At 45.1% G+C, this 21,845-nt stretch overlaps 1 protein-coding gene across 2 annotated transcripts in view; it reads left to right on the top strand.

Annotated features, from left to right (window-relative positions):
* The window catches only part of LOC118399009 (CUB and sushi domain-containing protein 3-like), a 908,305-nt gene that overhangs the window by 543,637 nt on the left and 342,823 nt on the right, over nucleotides 1–21,845 (top strand). For both annotated transcript variants that reach the window (XM_052472732.1, XM_052472731.1), the window contains exon 12: nucleotides 1,817–1,929. In XM_052472732.1, coding sequence (XP_052328692.1) covers nucleotides 1,817–1,929 — 113 coding nt within the window. The remainder of the gene's footprint in view (nucleotides 1–1,816; nucleotides 1,930–21,845) is intronic.

The following is a 21,845-nucleotide window of genomic DNA, read 5'->3' as shown; positions in this document are numbered from 1 at the left end:
TCAGATTCATGTGGTTGGGTACATGTTCAGATCATATTACAGTCAGGGAGATAGTGTGTGTTGATCATGTTCCACTAGTCATATTACAGTCAGGGAGATAGTGTGTGGTGATCATGTTCCACTAGTCATATTACAGTCAGGGAGATAGTGTGTGTTGATCATGTTCCACTAGTCATATTACAGTCAGGGAGATAGTGTGTGTTGATCATGTTCCACTAGTCATATTACAGTTAGGGAGATAGTGTGTGTTGATCATGTTCCACTAGTCATATTACAGTCAGGGAGATAGTGTGTGTTGATCATGTTCCACTAGTCATATTACAGTCAGGGAGATAGTGTGTGGTGATCATGTTCCACTAGTCATATTACAGTCAGGGAGATAGTGTGTGTTGATCATGTTCTACTAGTCATATTACAGTTAGGGAGATAGTGTGTGTTGATCATGTTCCACTAGTCATATTACAGTCAGGGAGATAGTGTGTGTTGATCATGTTCCACTAGTCATATTACAGTCAGGGAGATAGTGTGTGGTGATCATGTTCCACTAGTCATATTACAGTCAGGGAGATAGTGTGTGTTGACATGTCATATTAGGGAGATAGTGTGTGGTGATCATGTTCCATTAGTCATATTACAGTCAGGGAGATAGTGTGTGTTGATCATGTTCCACTAGTCATATTACAGTCAGGGAGATAGTGTGTGTTGATCATGTTCCACTAGTCATATTACAGTCAGGGAGATAGTGTGTGTTGATCATGTTCCACTAGTCATATTACAGTCAGGGAGATAGTGTGTGTTGATCATGTTCCACTAGTCATATTACAGTCAGGGAGATAGTGTGTGTTGATCATGTTCCACTAGTCATATTACAGTCAGGGAGATAGTGTGTGTTGATCATGTTCCACTAGTCATATTACAGTCAGGGAGATAGTGTGTGTTGATCATGTTCCACTAGTCATATTACAGTCAGGGAGATAGTGTGTGTTGATCATGTTCCACTAGTCATATTACAGTCAGGGAGATAGTGTGTGTTGATCATGTTCCACTAGTCATATTACAGTCAGTAGTGTGTGTTGATCATGTTCCACTAGTCATATTACAGTCAGGGAGATAGTGTGTGGTGATCATGTTCCACTAGTCATATTACAGTCAGGGAGATAGTGTGTGGTGATCATGTTCCACTAGTCATATTACAGTCAGGGAGATAGTGTGTGTTGATCATGTTCCACTAGTCATATTACAGTCAGGGAGATAGTGTGTGTGATCATGTTCCACTAGTCATATTACAGTCAGGGAGATAGTGTGTGTTGATCATGTTCCACTAGTCATATTACAGTCAGGGAGATAGTGTGTGTTGATCATGTTCCACTAGTCATATTACAGTCAGGGAGATAGTGTGTGTTGATCATGTTCCACTAGTCATATTACATTTAGGGAGATAGTGTGTGTTGATCATGTTCCACTAGTCATATTACAGCCAGGGAGATAGTGTGTGTTGATCATGTTCCACTAGTCATATTACAGCCAGGGAGATAGTGTGTGTTGATCATGTTCCACTAGTCATATTACAGTCAGGGAGATAGTGTGTGGTGATCATGTTCCACTAGTCATATTACAGTCAGGGAGATAGTGTGTGTTATTGTCGTCGTCCCCCTCCCCCCAGTCTGTCAGGTAACGTTTCTGTCTGTGTGTGTGTTTGTCTGTGCGTGCGTGCGAGTATGTATGTGTGCGTGTTTGTCTGTGCGTGCTTGTGAGCATGTGGGTGAGTGTGTGTGTGTGTCAGGCTAACTGTGTGTTCTTGTCTTCCTCCTTCCAGTCTCTCAGGTAGCTTTGTCCCTGACCTCATCGTCAGCATGACCCATCAGATGTGGCTCCATCTCCAATCAGACGAGAGCGTGGGCTCCATAGGCTTCAAGATCAACTTTAAAGGTACATTGTGTGTGTGTGTGTGTGTGTGTGTGTGTGTGTGTGTGTGTGTGTGTGTGTGTGTGTGTGTGTGTGTGTGTGTGTGTGTGTGTGTGTGTGTGTGTGTGTGTGTGTGTGTGTGTGTGTGTGTGTGTGTGTGTACATGAATGCATCTCATTGTGAATATGTGTGTGTTCTTGGAATGCATTCAGCAGCTCTCTAGCAGCTACTACACCTTATATTGAACTTGAGTTATAGAGGCAGAGGAACGGCATTGAGTTATAGAGGCAGAGGAACGGCATTGAGTTATAGAGGCAGAGGAACGACCTTGAGTTATAGAGGCAGAGGAACGGCATTGAGTTATAGAGGCAGAGGAACGGCATTGAGTTATAGAGGCAGAGGAACGGCATTGAGTTATAGAGGCAGAGGAACGGCATTGAGTTATAGAGGCAGAGGAACGGCCTTGAGTTATAGAGGCAGAGGAACGGCATTGAGTTATAGAGGCAGAGGAACGGCATTGAGTTATAGAGGCAGAGGAACGACCTTGAGTTATAGAGGCAGAGGAACGGCCTTGAGTTATAGAGGCAGAGGAACGACCTTGAGTTATAGAGGCAGAGGAACGGCATTGAGTTATAGAGGCAGAGGAACGGCCTTGAGTTATAGAGGCAGAGGAACGGCATTGAGTTATAGAGGCAGAGGAACGGCCTTGAGTTATAGAGGCAGAGGAACGACCTTGAGTTATAGAGGCAGAGGAACGGCATTGAGTTATAGAGGCAGAGGAACGACCTTGAGTTATAGAGGCAGAGGAACGGCCTTGAGTTATAGAGGCAGAGGAACGGCATTGAGTTATAGAGGCAGAGGAACGACCTTGAGTTATAGAGGCAGAGGAACGGCCTTGAGTTATAGAGGCAGAGGAACGACCTTGAGTTATAGAGGCAGAGGAACGGCCTTGAGTTATAGAGGCAGAGGAACGGCATTGAGTTATAGAGGCAGAGGAACGGCATTGAGTTATAGAGGCAGAGGAACGACCTTGAGTTATAGAGGCAGAGGAACGGCCTTGAGTTATAGAGGCAGAGGAACGGCCTTGAGTTATAGAGGCAGAGGAACGGCATTGAGTTATAGAGGCAGAGGAACGGCCTTGAGTTATAGAGGCAGAGGAACGGCCTTGAGTTATAGAGGCAGAGGAACGACCTTGAGTTATAGAGGCAGAGGAACGGCCTTGAGTTATAGAGGCAGAGGAACGGCCTTGAGTTATAGAGGCAGAGGAACGGCATTGAGTTATAGAGGCAGAGGAACGGCCTTGAGTTATAGAGGCAGAGGAACGGCCTTGAGTTATAGAGGCAGAGGAACGGCCTTGAGTTATAGAGGCAGAGGAACTATCAGTACAGCCAGTCAGATGAGAGATGGACAGATATACTGTCACTACAGGGGTGGCAGGTAGCCTAGTGGTTAGAGTGTAGGGGTGGCAGGTAGCCTAATGGTTAGAGTGTAGGGGTGGCAGGTAGCCTAGTGGTTAGAGTGTAGGGGTGGCAGGTAGCCTAGTGGTTAGAGTGTAGGGGTGGCAGGTAGCCTAATAGTTAGAGTGTAGAGGTGGCAGGTAGCCTAGTGGTTAGAGTGTAGGGGTGGCAGGTAGCCAAGTGGATAGAGTGTAGGGGTGGCAGGTAGCCTAGTGGTTAGAGTGTAGGGGTGGCAGGTAGCCTAATGGTTAGAGTGTAGAGGTGGCAGGTAGCCTAGTGGTTAGAGTGTAGGGGTGGCAGGTAGCCTAGTGGTTAGAGTGTAGGGGTGGCAGGTAGCCTAATGGTTAGAGTGTAGAGGTGGCAGGTAGCCTAGTGGTTAGAGTGTAGGGGTGGCAGGTAGCCAAGTGGATAGAGTGTAGGGGTGGCAGGTAGCCTAGTGGTTAGAGTGTAGGGGTGGCAGGTAGCCTAATGGTTAGAGTGTAGAGGTGGCAGGTAGCCTAGTGGTTAGAGTGTAGGGGTGGCAGGTAGCCTAGTGGTTAGAGTGTAGGGGTGGCAGGTAGCCTAGTGGTTAGAGTGTAGAGGTGGCAGGTAGCCTAGTGGTTAGAGTGTAGAGGTGGCAGGTAGCCTAATGGTTAGAGTGTAGAGGTGGCAGGTAGCCTAGTGGTTAGAGTGTAGGGGTGGCAGGTAGCCTAGTGGTTAGAGTGTAGAGGAGGCAGGTAGCCTAGTGGTTAGAGTGTAGGGGTGGCAGGTAGCCTAGTGGTTAGAGCGTTGGGCCAGTAACGGAAAGGTTGCAAGATTGAATCCCTGAGTTGACAAGGTAAAATTTGTCGTTCTTCCCCAGAGCAAGGCAGTTAACCCGCTGTTCCACGGGTGCCGTGGATGTCGATTAAGGCAGTCCTCCGCACCTCTCTGATTCAGAGGGGTTGGGTTAAATAAGAAAGACACATTTCAGTTGAAGGCATCCAGTTGTACACTGACCAGGTATCCCCCTTTCCCTACAGCCAGTCAGATGAGAGATGGACAGATTGACTGTCAGTACAGCCAGTCAGATGAGAGATGGACAGATTGACTGTCAGTACAGCCAGTCAGATGAGAGATGGACAGATTGACTGTCAGTACAGCCAGTCAGATGAGAGATAGAGAGATTGACTGTCAGTACAGCCAGTCAGATGAGAGATGGACAGATTGACTGTCAGTACAGCCAGTCAGATGAGAGATGGACAGATTGACTGTCAGTACAGCCAGTCAGATGAGAGATGGACAGATTGACTGTCAGTACAGCCAGTCAGATGAGAGATGGACAGATTGACTGTTGGTACAGCCAGTCAGATGAGAGATGGACAGATTGACTGTCAGTACAGCCAGTCAGATGAGAGATGGACAGATTGACTGTCAGTACAGCCAGTCAGATGAGAGATAGAGAGATTGACTGTCAGTACAGCCAGTCAGATGAGAGATGGACAGATTGACTGTCAGTACAGCCAGTCAGATTAGAGATGGACAGATTGACTGTCAGTACAGCCAGTCAGATGAGAGATAGAGAGATTGACTGTCAGTACAGCCAGTCAGATGAGAGATGGACAGATTGACTGTTGGTACAGCCAGTCAGATGAGAGATGGACAGATTGACTGTCGGTACAGCCAGTCAGATGAGAGATGGACAGATTGACTGTTGGTACAGCCAGTCAGATGAGAGATGGACAGATTGACTGTCAGTACAGCCAGTCAGATGAGAGATTGACTGTCAGTACAGCCAGTCAGATGAGAGATGGACAGATTGACTGTCAGTACAGCCAGTCAGATGAGAGATGGACAGATTGACTGTCAGTACAGCCAGTCAGACGAGAGATGGACAGATTGACTGTTGGTACAGCCAATTAGATGAAAGATGGACAGATTGACTGTCAGTACAGCCAGTCAGATGAGAGATGGACAGACAGGGAAATGATCAGGGAAGCAGCAGACCAGAGCCAACTCTACCAACTTGTCAAATGGCTAATACACTTCCCTCAATCCCTTCTTCCCTCCCACCATCCCTGGTTTTCTCAATCACTAAGCTGTCACTATGAATTACTTGTGTCAAAGGTCTCGGGTCCTGGTGACCTGTTACCTTCTACTAAACTGATAGTTCATCACCTCGTGAACACGTGCAACCCATATAAGGGGTTGTCACGCACATCATAGCTTGGTATTTACTGGGGGGATTCCAACCTGAAATAATTTCATCTCTCAAACACCAGCCACATCCGCTGGATATAAGCTAGCATTTCCCCACAATAACCATATATTTGATTATTTCCCCTCAAGCTTAGGGCTTTGTAGTAAATTAGTGTCTGAGTGATTAACAGCGCGCCAACCACCCTAATGAAGGAAAGTGAGTTAGGTAGAGAGAGGGGGGGAGATAGAGCGAGAGAGATAAAAAGAGAAATATTGTAATATCTCTGGAGGAAAAACATAGAGAAACCTGCTGTGGAAGATGGTTTAGAATTAGCAAGTTTTCCTTCCTCGCTCTCTAACAGACAATACCTTTAATAACAGTAAACCCTTCATCAGTGCTCATTTAAAAACTGTGGGAGAGTAAATATTAATTTAGTACTCTCCCAGATACACGAAGAGGAAGTACTTCATGTACCTACTGTAGACGATGCTGTGTAGAAGGCCTCCATTACTGTAGACGATGCTGTGTAGAAGGCCTCCATTACTGTAGACGATGCTGTGTAGAAGGCCTAGACGATGATGTGTAGAAGGCCTCCATTACTGTAGACGATGATGTGTAGAAGGCCTCCATTACTGTAGACGATGCTGTGTAGAACGCCTCCATTACTGTAGACGATGCTGTGTAGAAGGCCTGCATTACTGTAGACGATGCTGTGTAGAAGGCCTCCATTACTGTAGACGATGCTGTGTAGAAGGCCTCCATTACTGTAGACAATGCTGTGTAGAAGGCCTCCATTACTGTAGACGATGCTGTGTAGAAGCCCTACATTACTGTAGACGATGCTGTGTAGAAGGCCTCCATTACTGTAGACGATGCTGTGTAGAAGGCCTGCATTACTGTAGATGATGCTGTGTAGAAGGCCTACATTACTGTAGATGATGCTGTGTAGAAGGCCTACATTACTGTAGACGATGCTGTGTAGAAGGCCTCCATTACTGTAGACGATGCTGTGTAGAAGGCCTCCATTACTGTAGACGATGCTGTGTATAAGGCCTCCATTACTGTAGACGATGCTGTGTAGAAGGCCTCCATTACTGTAGACGATGCTGTGTATAAGGCCTCCATTACTGTAGACGATGCTGTGTAGAAGGCCTACATTACTGTAGACGATGCTGTGTAGAAGGCCTCCATTACTGTAGACGATGCTGTGTATAAGGCCTCCATTACTGTAGACGATGCTGTGTAGAAGGCCTCCATTACTGTAGACGATGCTGTGTAGAAGGCCTCCATTACTGTAGACGATGCTGTGTATAAGGCCTCCATTACTGTAGACGATGCTGTGTAGAAGGCCTCCATTACTGTAGACGATGCTGTGTAGAAGGCCTCCATTACTGTAGACGATGCTGTGTATAAGGCCTCCATTACTGTAGACGATGCTGTGTAGAAGGCCTACATTACTGTAGACGATGCTGTGTAGAAGGCCTCCATTACTGTAGACGATGCTGTGTAGAAGGCCTACATTACTGTAGACGATGCTGTGTAGAAGGCCTACATTACTGTAGACGATGCTGTGTAGAAGGCCTCCATTACTGTAGACGATGCTGTGTAGAAGCCCTACATTACTGTAGACGATGCTGTGTAGAAGGCCTCCATTACTGTAGATGATGCTGTGTAGAAGGCCTCCATTACTGTAGACGATGCTGTGTAGAAGGCCTGCATTACTGTAGACGATGCTGTGTAGAAGGCCTACATTACTGTAGACGATTCAGTGTAGAAGGCCTACATTACTGTAGACGATGCTGTGTAGAAGGACTACATTACTATAGACGATGCTGTGTAGAAGCCCTGCATTACTGTTGACGATGCTGTGTAGAAGGCCCGCATTACTGTAGACGATGCTGTGTAGAAGGCCTACATTACTGTAGACGATGCTGTGTAGAAGGCCTCCATTACTGTAGACGATGCTGTGTAGAAGGCCTCCATTACTGTAAACGATGCTGTGTAGAATGTCTCCATTACTGTAGACGATGCTGTGTAGAAGGCCTACATTACTGTAGACGATGCTGTGTAGAAGGCCTGCATTACTGTAGATGATGCTGTGTAGAAGGCCTGCATTACTGTAGATGATGCTGTGTAGAAGGCCTCCATTACTGTAGACGATGCTGTGTATAAGGCCTCCATTACTGTAGACGATGCTGTGTAGAAGGCCCGCATTACTGTAGACGATGCTGTGTAGAAGGCCTACATTACTGTAGACGATGCTGTGTAGAAGGCCTCCATTACTGTAGACGATGCTGTGTAGAAGGCCTCCATTACTGTAAACGATGCTGTGTAGAAGGCCTGCATTACTGTAGACGATGCTGTGTAGAAGGCCTGCATTACTGTAGACGATGCTGTGTAGAAGGCCTCCATTACTGTAGACGATGCTGTGTAGAAGGCCTACATTACTGTAGACGATGCTGTGTAGAAGGCCTCCATTACTGTAGACGATGCTGTGTATAAGGCCTCCATTACTGTAGAGATTACTGTAGACGTGCTGTGTAGAAGGCGATGCTGTGTAGAAGGCCTCCATTACTGTAGACGATGCTGTGTAGAAGGCCTCCATTACTGTAGACGATGCTGTGTATAAGGCCTCCATTACTGTAGACGATGCTGTGTAGAAGGCCTCCATTACTGTAGACAATGCTGTGTAGAAGGCCTCCATTACTGTAGACGATGCTGTGTATAAGGCCTCCATTACTGTAGACGATGCTGTGTAGAAGGCCTACATTACTGTAGACGATGCTGTGTAGAAGGCCTCCATTACTGTAGACGATGCTGTGTAGAAGGCCTACATTACTGTAGACGATGCTGTGTAGAAGGCCTACATTACTGTAGACGATGCTGTGTAGAAGGACTGCATTACTGTAGACGATGCTGTGTAGAAGGCCCTGCATTACTGTACGATGCTGTGTAGAAGGCCCGATTACTGTAGACGATGCTGTGTAGAAGGCCTACATTACTGTAGACGATGCTGTGTAGAAGGCCTCCATTACTGTAGACGATGCTGTGTAGAAGGCCTCCATTACTGTAAACGATGCTGTGTAGAATGTCTCCATTACTATAGACGATGCTGTGTAGAAGGCCTACATTACTGTAGACGATGCTGTGTAGAAGGCCTGCATTACTGTAGATGATGCTGTGTAGAAGGCCTGCATTACTGTAGACGATGCTGTGTAGAAGGCCTACATTACTGTAGACGATGCTGTGTAGAAGGCCTGCATTACTGTAGACGATGCTGTGTAGAAGCCCTACATTACTGTAGACGATGCTGTGTAGAAGGCCTCCATTACTGTAGATGATGCTGTGTAGAAGGCCTCCATTACTGTAGACGATGCTGTGTAGAAGGCCTGCATTACTGTAGACGATGCTGTGTAGAAGGCCTACATTACTGTAGAAGATTCTGTGTAGAAGGCCTACATTACTGTAGACGATGCTGTGTAGAAGGACTACATTACTATAGACGATGCTGTGTAGAAGGCCTGCATTACTGTTGACGATGCTGTGTAGAAGGCCCGCATTACTGTAGACGATGCTGTGTAGAAGGCCTACATTACTGTAGACGATGCTGTGTAGAAGGCCTCCATTACTGTAGACGATGCTGTGTAGAAGGCCTCCATTACTGTAAACGATGCTGTGTAGAATGTCTCCATTACTGTAGACGATGCTGTGTAGAAGGCCTACATTACTGTAGACGATGCTGTGTAGAAGGCCTGCATTACTGTAGATGATGCTGTGTAGAAGGCCTGCATTACTGTAGATGATGCTGTGTAGAAGGCCTCCATTACTGTAGACGATGCTGTGTATAAGGCCTCCATTACTGTAGACGATGCTGTGTATAAGGCCTACATTACTGTAGATGATGCTGTGTAGAAGGCCTACATTACTGTAGACGATGCTGTGTAGAAGGCCTCCATTACTGTAGACGATGCTGTGTAGAAGGCCTCCATTACTGTAGACGATGCTGTGTATAAGGCCTCCATTACTGTAGACGATGCTGTGTAGAAGGCCTCCATTACTGTAGACGATGCTGTGTATAAGGCCTCCATTACTGTAGACGATGCTGTGTAGAAGGCCTACATTACTGTAGACGATGCTGTGTAGAAGGCCTCCATTACTGTAGACGATGCTGTGTATAAGGCCTCCATTACTGTAGACGATGCTGTGTAGAAGGCCTCCATTACTGTAGACGATGCTGTGTAGAAGGCCTCCATTACTGTAGACGATGCTGTGTATAAGGCCTCCATTACTGTAGACGATGCTGTGTAGAAGGCCTCCATTACTGTAGACAATGCTGTGTAGAAGGCCTCCATTACTGTAGACGATGCTGTGTATAAGGCCTCCATTACTGTAGACGATGCTGTGTAGAAGGCCTACATTACTGTAGACGATGCTGTGTAGAAGGCCTCCATTACTGTAGACGATGCTGTGTAGAAGGCCTACATTACTGTAGACGATGCTGTGTAGAAGGACTACATTACTATAGACGATGCTGTGTAGAAGCCCTGCATTACTGTTGACGATGCTGTGTAGAAGGCCCGCATTACTGTAGACGATGCTGTGTAGAAGGCCTACATTACTGTAGACGATGCTGTGTAGAAGGCCTCCATTACTGTAGACGATGCTGTGTAGAAGGCCTCCATTACTGTAGACGATGCTGTGTAGAAGGCCTCCATTACTGTAGACGATGCTGTGTAGAAGGCCTACATTACTGTAGACGATGCTGTGTAGAAGGCCTGCATTACTGTAGATGATGCTGTGTAGAAGGCCTGCATTACTGTAGACGATGCTGTGTAGAAGGCCTACATTACTGTAGACGATGCTGTGTAGAAGGCCTGCATTACTGTAGACGATACTGTGTAGAAGGCCTGCATTATTGTAGACGATGCTGTGTAGAAGGCCTACATTACTGTAGACGATGCTGTGTAGAAGGCCTCCATTACTGTAGACGATGCTGTGTAAAAGGCCTCCATTACTGTAGACGATGCTGTGTAGAAGGCCTCCATTACTGTAGACGATGCTGTGTAGAAGGCCTCCATTACTGTAGACGATGCTGTAAAGAAGGCCTACATTACTGTAGACGATGCTGTGTAGAAGACCTACATTACTGTAGACGATGCTGTGTAGAAGGCCTACATTACTGTAGACGATGCTGTGTAGAAGGCCTACATTACTGTAGACGATGCTGTGTAGAAGGCCTCCATTACTGTAGACGATGCTGTGTAGAAGGCCTACATTACTGTAGACGATGCTGTGTAGAAGGCCTACATTACTGTAGACGATGCTGTGTAGAAGGCCTGCATTACTGTAGACGATGCTTTGTGGAAGGCCTGCATTACTGTAGACGATGCTGTGTAGAAGGCCTACATTACTGTAGACGATGCTGTGTAGAAGGCCTCCATTACTGTAGACGATGCTGTGTAGAAGGCCTGCATTACTGTAGATGATGCTGTGTAGAAGGCCCACATTACTGTAGACGATGCTGTGTAGAAGGCCTGCATTACTGTAGATGATGCTGTGTAGAAGGCCCACAATACTGTAGACGATGCTGTGTAGAAGGCCTACATTACTGTAGACGATGCTGTGTAGAAGGCCTGCATTACTGTAGACGATGCTGTGTAGAAGGCCTGCATTACTGTAGACGATGCTGTGTAGAAGGCCTGCATTACTGTAGACGATGCTGTGTAGAAGGCCTGCATTACTGTAGACGATGCTTTGTAGAAGGCCTGCATTACTGTAGACGGTGCTGTGTAGAAGGCCTACATTACTGTAGACAATGCTGTGTAGAAGGCCTACATTACTGTAGACGATGCTGTGTAGAAGGCCTACATTACTGTAGACGATGCTGTGTAGAAGTCCTGCATTACTGTAGACGATGCTGTGTAGAAGGCCTGCATTACTGTAGACGATGCTGTGTAGAAGGCCTACATTACTGTAGACGATGCTGTGTAGAAGGCCTGCATTACTGTAGACGATGCTGTGTAGAAGGCCTGCATTACTGTAGACGATGCTTTGTAGAAGGCCTGCTTCTACAAGGCCTGCATTACTGTAGACGATGCTGTGTAGAAGGCCTACATTACTGTAGACGATGCTGTGTAGAAGGCCTACATTACTGTAGACAATGCTGTGTAGAAGGCCTGCATTACTGGAGACGATGCTGTAAAGAAGGCCTACATTACTGTAGACGATGCTGTGTAGAAGACCTACATTACTGTAGACGATGCTGTGTAGAATGCCTACATTACTGTAGACGATGCTGTGTAGAAGGCCTGCATTACTGTAGACGATGCTTTGTGGAAGGCCTGCATTACTGTAGACGATGCTGTGTAGAAGGCCTACATTACTGTAGACGATGCTGTGTAGAAGGCCTCCATTACTGTAGACGATGCTGTGTAGAAGGCCTGCATTACTGTAGATGATGCTGTGTAGAAGGCCCACAATACTGTAGACGATGCTGTGTAGAAGGCCTACATTATTGTAGACGATGCTGTGTAGAAGGCCTACATTACTGTACATTTACATTACATTTACATTTAAGTCATTTAGCAGACGCTCTTATCCAGAGCGACTTACAAATTGGTGCATTCACCTTATGACATCCAGTGGAACAGTCACTTTACAATAGTGCATCTAAATCTTAAAAGGGGGGGGGGGGGGTGATAAGGATTACTTATCCTATCCTAGGTATTCCTTAAAGAGGTGGGGTTTCAGGTGTCTCCGGAAGATGGTGATTGACTCCGCTGTCCTGGCGTCGTAAGGGAGTTTGTTCCACCATTGGGGGGCCAGAGCAGCGAACAGTTTTGACTGGGCTGAGCGGGAACTGTACTTCCTCAGTGGTAGGGAGGCGAGCAGGCCAGAGGTGGATGAACGCAGTGCCCTTGTTTGGGTGTAGGGCCTGATCAGAGCCTGGAGGTACTGAGATGCCGTTCCCCTCACAGCTCCGTAGGCAAGCACCATGGTCTTGTAGCGGATGCGAGCTTCAACTGGAAGCCAGTGGAGAGAGCGGAGGAGCGGGGTGACGTGAGAGAACTTGGGAAGGTTGAACACCAGACGGGCTGCGGCGTTCTGGATGAGTTGTAGGGGTTTAATGGCACAGGCAGGGAGCCCAGCCAAGAAGCGAGTTGCAGTAGTCCAGACGGGAGATGACAAGTGCCTGGATTAGGACCTGCGCCGCTTCCTGTGTGAGGCAGGGTCGTACTCTGCGGATGTTGTAGAGCATGAACCTACAGGAACGGGCCACCGATGCTGTGTAGAAGGCCTGCATTACTGTAGACGATGCTGTGTAGAAGGCCTGCATTACTGTAGACGATGCTGTGTAGAAGGCCTGCATTACTGTAGACGATGCTGTGTAGAAGGCCTGCATTACTGTAGACGATGCTTTGTAGAAGGCCTGCATTACTGTAGACGATGCTGTGTAGAAGGCCTACATTACAGTAGACGATGCTGTGTAGAAGGCCTCCATTACTGTAGACGATGCTGTGTAGAAGGCCTGCATTACTGTAGATGATGCTGTGTAGAAGGCCTGCAATACTGTAGACCTGATTACTGTAGACTGTGTAGAAGGCCTGCATTACTGTAGACGATGCTGTGTAGAAGGCCTACATTACTGTAGACGATGCTGTGTAGAAGGCCTGCATTACTGTAGACGATGCTGTGTAGAAGGCCTGCATTACTGTAGACGATGCTGTGTAGAAGGCCTGCATTACTGTAGACGATGCTGTGTAGAAGGCCTGCATTACTGTAGACGATGCTTTGTAGAAGGCCTGCATTACTGTAGACGATGCTGTGTAGAAGGCCTACATTACTGTAGACGATGCTGTGTAGAAGGCCTACATTACTGTAGACGATGCTGTGTAGAAGGCCTGCATTACTGTAGACGATGCTTTGTAGAAGGCCTGCTTCTACAAGGCCTGCATTACTGTAGACGATGCTTTGTAGAAGGCCTGCTTCTACAAGGCCTGCATTACTGTAGACGATGCTGTGTAGAAGGCCTACATTACTGTAGACGATGCTGTGTAGAAGGCCTGCATTACTGTAGACGATGCTTTGTAGAAGGCCTGCTTCTACAAGGCCTGCATTACTGTAGACGATGCTGTGTAGAAGGCCTACATTACTGTAGACGATGCTGTGTAGAAGGCCTACATTACTGTAGACGATGCTGTGTAGAAGGCCTGCATTACTGTAGATGTTTGTCAAAAGCTTTAATATCCCTGAAATACTGATCTGAGAGCAGTTATCTTTTTAATTTCTCACTTGGTGCCAGTACTTTACATCGTGCTAAATGGCCTTCTCTAATGAAGAATAAAAGTGCTCATTTTGCAGCTGATTTAATGTTTTTTGATATTAACCCCTCACATCCATTCATACTATTCCCACAGAAACACTGACAGGTGAAGCAGGACAGAGGCACTTGAAGGATGAAAGGGAAATTTGGTATCACTTTACAAGAAGACCTATAGCCCACTGAGTGTACAAAACATTTCCCTCAGAACAGTCTCAATTCATCGGGGCTACAAGGTGTCGAAAGTATGTCCTTTTGGTGGCGAAGCATTCTTGATACACATGGGAAACTGTTGACCATGAAAAACCCAGCAGCGTTGCAGTTCTTGACACAAACCAGTGAGCCTGACACCTACTACCATACCCCGTTCAAAGGCACTTTAATCTTTTGTTTTGGCCATTCACCCTTTTAATGGCACACATACACAATCCATGTCTCAATTGACTCAAGGCTTAAAAATCCTTCTTAAACCCGTCTCCTCCTCTTCATCTACACTGATTGAATTGGATTTAACAAGTGACATCAATAAGAGATCGTGGCTTTCACCTGGATTCACCTGATCTGTCCAAGTCATGGAAAGAGCAGGTGTTCTTAATGTTTTGTACACTCAGTGTAGATTGTTTATCAGAAGCTTCCATATCCCTAAAATCCTGATCTGAGAGCAGTTATCTTCTTAATTTCTCACTTGCTGCCATTACTTTACATTGTGCTAAATGGCCTTCTCTAATGAAGAATAAAACAGCTCATTTAGCAGCTGATTTCCTGCTTTTTGACCCTGTCACTGTGGGTTGACCCCTCACATCCATTCATACTTCAAGCAGCAGAAACACTGACAGGGGAAGCAGCACAGATACTTGAAGGGTGAAAGGGATTTGGTATCACTTTACATTAAGTTGCTCTTGATGCTTATTCTTTAAAACAAATAGTGTATTTTTAACATATTGTTAAGAAGAAAGAGTATTAAAATCTTTGTCAAATCACGTGATGAATCCATTTGCGCACAACGCATCATTTGAGTTTATACTGCAACAAAATCACTTCTAATCAGAACAGTCTGTGGACAATATTCAGATCTCAGGTGACAAACAGGACGCATTTTCATCTGCATGTCTTTCAGATTCCTGCATTATCCCTGCATTCTAAACACACCCCCTGCATTCTAAACACATCCCCTGCATTCTAAACACACCCCCTGCATTCTAAACACATTCCCTACATTCTAAACACATTCCCTACATTCTAAACACATTCCCTACATTCTAAACACATTCCCTGCATTCTAAACACATTCCCTGCATTCTAAACACATTCCCTGCATTCTAAACACACGATAAGATGTCAGCATTCCCAGACTTGTCCTCAATTTACTTTAACTATTGTTTTTCACCCCATTAGATACACATGAGTGTGGCAGAGGTTTATTGGTAGTCATAGCCATCATTATTTCTTATGCCCCATAATTAGAGATTCCAGAACAGAAGAGCCATTCGCATTTTGCTTGATAGTGTTGACGGTACATGTCATTGCACTCCTCCTCACTCATTGTCTCTCTCTCTTATTGTCTCTTTTATTTTTCTCTCCTGTTCTCTCTCTATCTTTAAACCAATCTCCCCCCCTCTCGTTCTCTCTCTTGCTTTCTTCCACTCTGACCTTTCATTCGATCTCTCTTTCTTCCCTCTCTTATCTCTCTCTATCTCTCTCTCTCTATGTGGTATGGTGGTTTTAAATCATTCTGCTACACTAAACCACCAACTGTTCATGCAGTTGAATCATGTGTGCACACACACACACACACACACACACACACACACACACACACACACACACACACACACACACACACACACACACACACACACACACACACACACACACACACACACACACACACACACACACACACACACACACACACACCACACACACACACAGAGAGAGAGAGAGAAAATCCTACTTTCTTTCAGCACTGCAGGGTGCATATGATATGCTCTTCTCCTGGCTTCTCTCTACAATGATACAACAGTTTTTTTCAGCTCTTGAGGATTCTGCAGCCAGTCTATGTGTGCTAGCATTTCTCTGTCTGCAGCAAGTCTATGTGTGCTAGCATCTCTCTGTCTGCAGCCATTCTATGTGTGCTAGCATCTCTCTGTCTGCAGCCAGTCTATGTGTGCTAGCATCTCTCTGTCTGCAGCAAGTCTATGTGTGCTAGCATCTCTCTGTCTGCAGCAAGTCTATGTGTGCTAGCATCTCTCTGTCTGCAGCAAGTCTATGTGTGCTAGCATCTCTCTGTCTGCAGCAAGTCTATGTGTGCTAGCATCTCTCTGTCTGCAGCAAGTCTATGTGTGCTAGCATCTCTCTGTCTGCAGCACGTCTATGTGTGCTAGCATCTCTCTGTCTGCAGCAAGTCTATGTGTGCTAGCATCTCTCTGTCTGCAGCAAGTCTATGTGTGCTAGCATCTCTCTGTCTGCAGCAAGTCTATGTGTGCTAGCATCTCTCTGTCTGCAGCAAGTCTATGTGTGCTAGCATCTCTCTGTCTGCAGCACGTCTATGTGTGCTAGCATCTCTCTGTCTGCAGCAAGTCTATGTGTGCTAGCATCTCTCTGTCTGCAGCAAGTCTATGTGTGCTAGCATCTCTCTGTCTGCAGCTATTCTATGTGTGCTAGCATCTCTCTGTCTGCAGCCAGTCTATGTGTGCTAGCATCTCTCTGTCTGCAGCAAGTCTATGTGTGCTAGCATCTCTCTGTCTGCAGCTATTCTATGTGTGCTAGCATCTCTCTGTCTGCAGCTATTCTATGTGTGCTAGCATCTCTCTGTCTGCAGCAAGTCTATGTGTGCTAGCATCTCTCTGTCTGCAGCAAGTCTATGTGTGCTAGCATCTCTCTGTCTGCAGCTATTCTATGTGTGCTAGCATCTCTCTGTCTGCAGCCAGTCTATGTGTGCTAGCATCTCTCTGTCTGCAGCTATTCTATGTGTGCTAGCATCTCTCTGTCTGCAGCAAGTCTATGTGTGCTAGCATCTCTCTGTCTGCAGCTATTCTATGTGTGCTAGCATCTCTCTGTCTGCAGCCAGTCTATGCTAGCATCTCTCTGTCTGCAGCAAGTCTATGTGTGCTAGCATCTCTCTGTCTGCAGCCAGTCTATGCTAGCATCTCTCTGTCTACAGCCAGTCTATGTGTGCTAGCATCTTGTTATCTCAGCTAACAACTTCTAGATAAATGAGTTATTTTGAGTGCTGCAGGCTATGGATGATATTATTGTCTCATAATGGGAATAAGCAGATCCTGGGAAAAGCTAGCGGAGATAGAGAACCAAATGGGAGTCCTCATAGTGTGAGCCCTAATAACTCCCATTAGATAGAATGTAGAGGAAGCCAATAACATTTCACTGTTTAAATCAAATCAAATCAAATGTATTTATATAGCCCTTCGTACATCAGCTGATATCTCAGAGTGCTGTACAGAAACCCAGCCTAAAACCCCAAACAGCAAGCATTGCAGGTGTAGAAGTTTAGCCAGCAAATGTACTGCTCACCATAAAGCATTGATGTTCCCAGTTCAATTAAACATTTAACATGTTCTTTGTTAGATGAATTAAATATAATGTGCTTACATCATGAATGATTTATGCATATGCACTGTGTATTGGGCTTTTAAGATTGTTTTGTCTCAATCAAACACAGTTGGAACACATGATCATGGTTTTACCAACATTCTGCTGTACTAAAACTTCTGCAACATTTATAACTAGTAGAATATGCACCTAAAACAATTTGTATCTTATTCTAGAGTGTGTCTGTAAATTCCACAGATTCTCGCTTCGTTAATTACTTTGTGAGTGAGCTGTTATGATTTCCCTCGACTACCTGCCTCCCATTCTAATGTGCACTTACAGTAGTGTGGGTACCAGTTTCGGCATTTTGATGTCAGTTCGCCGTAACTGTCAAGAATTTTACACAATGGGAGCAGATTTTACATCAAAAGGACATAATGACATACACGACATCGCGTGGGTACCAGTTTCGTAGAACATCTCATTCCAAAATCATGGGCATTAATATGGAGTTGGTCCCCCCTTTGCTGAAATAACAGCCGCCACTCTTCTGGAAAGGCTTTCCATTAGATGTTGGAACATTGCTGCTATAACAGTCTCCACTCTTCTGGGAAGGGAAGGCTTTCCATTAGATGTTGGAACATTGCTGCTATAACAGTCTCTACTCTTCTGGGAAGGCTTTCCATTAGATGTTGGAACATTGCTGCTATAACAGTCTCCACTCTTCTGGGAAGGCTTTCCACTAGATGTTGGAACATTGCTGCTATAACAGTCTCCACTCTTCTGGAAAGGCTTTCCATTAGATGTTGGAACATTGCTGCGGGGGCTTCCATTCCGCCACGAGCATTAGTGAGGCACTGGTGTTGGGCGATTAGGCCTGGCTTTCCAATTCATCCCAAAGGTGTTTGATGGGGTTGAGGTCAGGGCTTTGTTTAGGCCAGTCAAGTTCTTCCACACCGATCTTGACAAACCAGGGTCATCTGGGTTTGGCCTGGGATAGGCCGGCATTGTAAATAAGAATTTGTTCTTAACTAACTTGCATAGTTAAATAAAGGTTAAATAAAAAATGTAAACATTTAAATTTTAAATAATTGTTCATGGCATTGTCATGTTGAAACAGGAAAGGACCTTCCCCAAACTGTGTTAAGCATTAAGATTTCCCTTCACTAGAACCAAGGGACCTAGCCCGAACCATGAAAAACTATTATCTCTCCTCCACCAAACTTCACAGTTGGCATTGAAGCAAGTAGCGTTCTCCTGGCAAACCAGATGTGTCCGTCGGACTGCCAGATGGTGAAGTGTGATTCATCACTCCAGAGAACGCCTTTCCACTGCTCCAGAGACCAATGGTGGTGAGCTTTACACCACTCCAGCTGATGCTTGGCATAGCACGTGGTGATCTTAGGCTCATGTGCAGCTGCTTGGCCATGGAAATCCATTTCCCGACAAACAGTTATTGTGCCGTTGTTCTGACGTTGTTCCAGAGGTAGTTTTGAACTTGGTAGTGAGTATTGCTACCAAGGACAGACGTTTTTTACGTGCTACTTTCTTCAGCAGTCCCATTCTGTGAGCTTGTGTGGCCTACCACTTCACGGCTGAGCTATTGTAGCGAATAGATTCCATTTCACAATGACAGCACTTACAGTTGACCAGGGCAGCTCTAGCAAGGCAGAAATTTGACGAACTGATTTGTTGGAAAGGCGGCATCTTATGACGCTGCCCTGTTGAAAGTCACTGAGCTCTTCAGTAAGGCCATTCCACTGCCAATGTTTGTCTATGGAGATTGCATGGCTGGGTGCTCGATTATATCCACCTGTCAGCAACGGGTGTGGCTGAAATAGCCGGATCCACTAATTAGAAGCCGTGTCCACATACTTTTGCTATGCGTATTTATAAGACAATTTCCAGCAAAGCACCAGTGAAGGTCATTCTTCACACAGTTGGTGACCGGAACAGGGACAGAACCATGAAGAAAGCCTGTAATGGGATGTGAGCTCAGGGGGTGAGGAAAGGGTCAAGATAGACCTTAAGAGATAAACGGATAATAGATGTGTTTCCCAAATGGCACCCTATTCCCTTTATAGTGCACTACTTTTGACCAAAGTCCATGGGGTGCTGGTTAAAAGTAGTGCACTACAGTATATAAGAAATAGGGTGCCATTAGGGAAATAGTGGAGAACTCACCATTGCTGGTGTCCTCGAGGTACACTCTGCCCAAGATCAAGGGCAGTGGTGCTTCATTGAAAATCTATACTGCCCTACCAAGCAAAAAGGCAGTAACTGCTCATAGCGTGGAACTGAGAAAAATGTCTTCTATTTACCTTAACTTAACTTTATACAGTTACTGCTAACATGACCCCCATTTTCTCCAAAACACAATACAATAGAGGCAGGATACTTGTCCACCTGATTAAGTATGTATTTAATGTAGCAAACATGACATTAACTCATTTTTGACCAAATGAGCAGTTACTGCCTTTTTTCTTGGTAGAGCAGTATAGTCATCTTCATACTCAATTTGATCTCATTAGGGTGCATGGTTGTAGGTCCTGCTGTCAATTAAGCCTACCCAATTAACTAGGGTAGGTGTTTTAAATGTATCCTCTCTCTCTCCCCAAAAACACACTGTTCAACAAACTGCTATGATTTCACCTAGTAGAGGTTAGAAGATTCAACAGAATGCGGATGAATCGTTCAGTATATTTCTCTTGTTAAGGCCTTTTTTTGCATAAGGTCTTGAAAGAGTCCATGCACAAGTCTTTAAGGTTTCTGAGCTGCAAGTAGGACAAATAAGAAAGAGATCAATTTTAAGGAAGAATCAAGCAGAATAGTCTTAAGAGAATGAGAAGCCAGAGGTGAACAAATTGTGTGATGTTATTTTTCCCTGAATATGATGGTGTTCTGAAATGAAAAAAAGGCAAAGCTACCTTTCATTTTAGAGTAACATAATTAAAACACGCAGCTAATTATTGCCATTTAAAGGCACACATTGTCATCCTGTAGAGCTCACTAATCATGTCATCCTGTAGAGCTCACTAATCATGTCATCCTGTAGAGCTCACTAATCATGTCATCCTGTAGAGCTCACTAATCATGTCATCCTGTAGAGCTCACTAATCATGTCATCCTGTAGAGCTCACTAATCATGTCATCCTGTAGAGCTCACTAATCATGTCATCCTGTAGAGCTCACTAATCATGTCATCCTGTAGAGCTCACTAATCATGTCATCCTGTAGAGCTCACTAATCATGTCATCCTGTAGAGCTCACTAATCATGTCATCCTGTAGAGCTCACTAATCATGTCATCCTGTAGAGCTCACTAATCATGTCATCCTGTAGAGCTCACTAATCATGTCATCCTGTAGAGCTCACTAATCATAATCATGTCATCCTGTAGATCTCATCCATCCTGTAGAGCTCACTAATCATGTCATCCTGTAGAGCTCACTAATCATGTCATCCTGTAGAGCTCACTAATCATGTCATCCTGTAGAGCTCACTAATCATGTCATCCTGTAGAGCTCACTAATCATGTCATCCTGTAGAGCTCACTAATCATGTCATCCTGTAGAGCTCACTAATCATGTCATCCTGTAGAGCTCACTAATCATGTCATCCTGTAGAGCTCACTAATCATGGCTGAGGGATTTCAGGAGGAAAACAAATATGTCATTCTGAAACCACATTGAATCATATTCCTTGGAGCCAGATGAAAAATTAAGACTGTGAACAATAATACAGGTTTAATTTGAATATTTCTAGAAAGACTGCGGTCGCATTCCAAATGCTACCCTGTTCCCTACAATGTGCACTACTTGACTTATTACTCATAGGGCCCTGGTCAAAAGGTGATACATACAGAATAGGATGTCATTTGCGACACACCCTGTGAGGTACTGTACCCTGGAGTGATTCATCCTTAATCATGTATTTACCATTTTTAATAAGAAGTGTGTGTTTATTTTGGGGTAATAGATATCAAAATAAATGTATAGAGGACAGTTAGATGATTCTGGGAAAATGAATACAGCCACAATGAGATTGGAAATGGTGCATTGATAGATAGAAAATTATTGGAGGACTTGTGGAGTTCTTAGAGCAGTGTAAGATGCAACAAACACAGACATATTGGGGGACACACAATACACACACACACGTACATACACAAACAATACACACACACACACACACACACACACACACACACACACACACACACACACACACACACACACACACACACACACACACACACACACACACACACACACACACACACACACACACACACACACGTACACACACACATACATACATACATACATACACACACACACACACATACACACACACACACACACACACACACACACACACACATACATACATACACATACACCCACACATACACACACACACACACACACACACACACACACACACATACACACACA

The sequence above is a fragment of the Oncorhynchus keta genome, chromosome 20 (assembly GCF_023373465.1).
Source record: "Oncorhynchus keta strain PuntledgeMale-10-30-2019 chromosome 20, Oket_V2, whole genome shotgun sequence".
NCBI lineage: Eukaryota > Metazoa > Chordata > Actinopteri > Salmoniformes > Salmonidae > Oncorhynchus > Oncorhynchus keta.
This window is presented reverse-complemented; position numbering and strand designations above follow the sequence as displayed.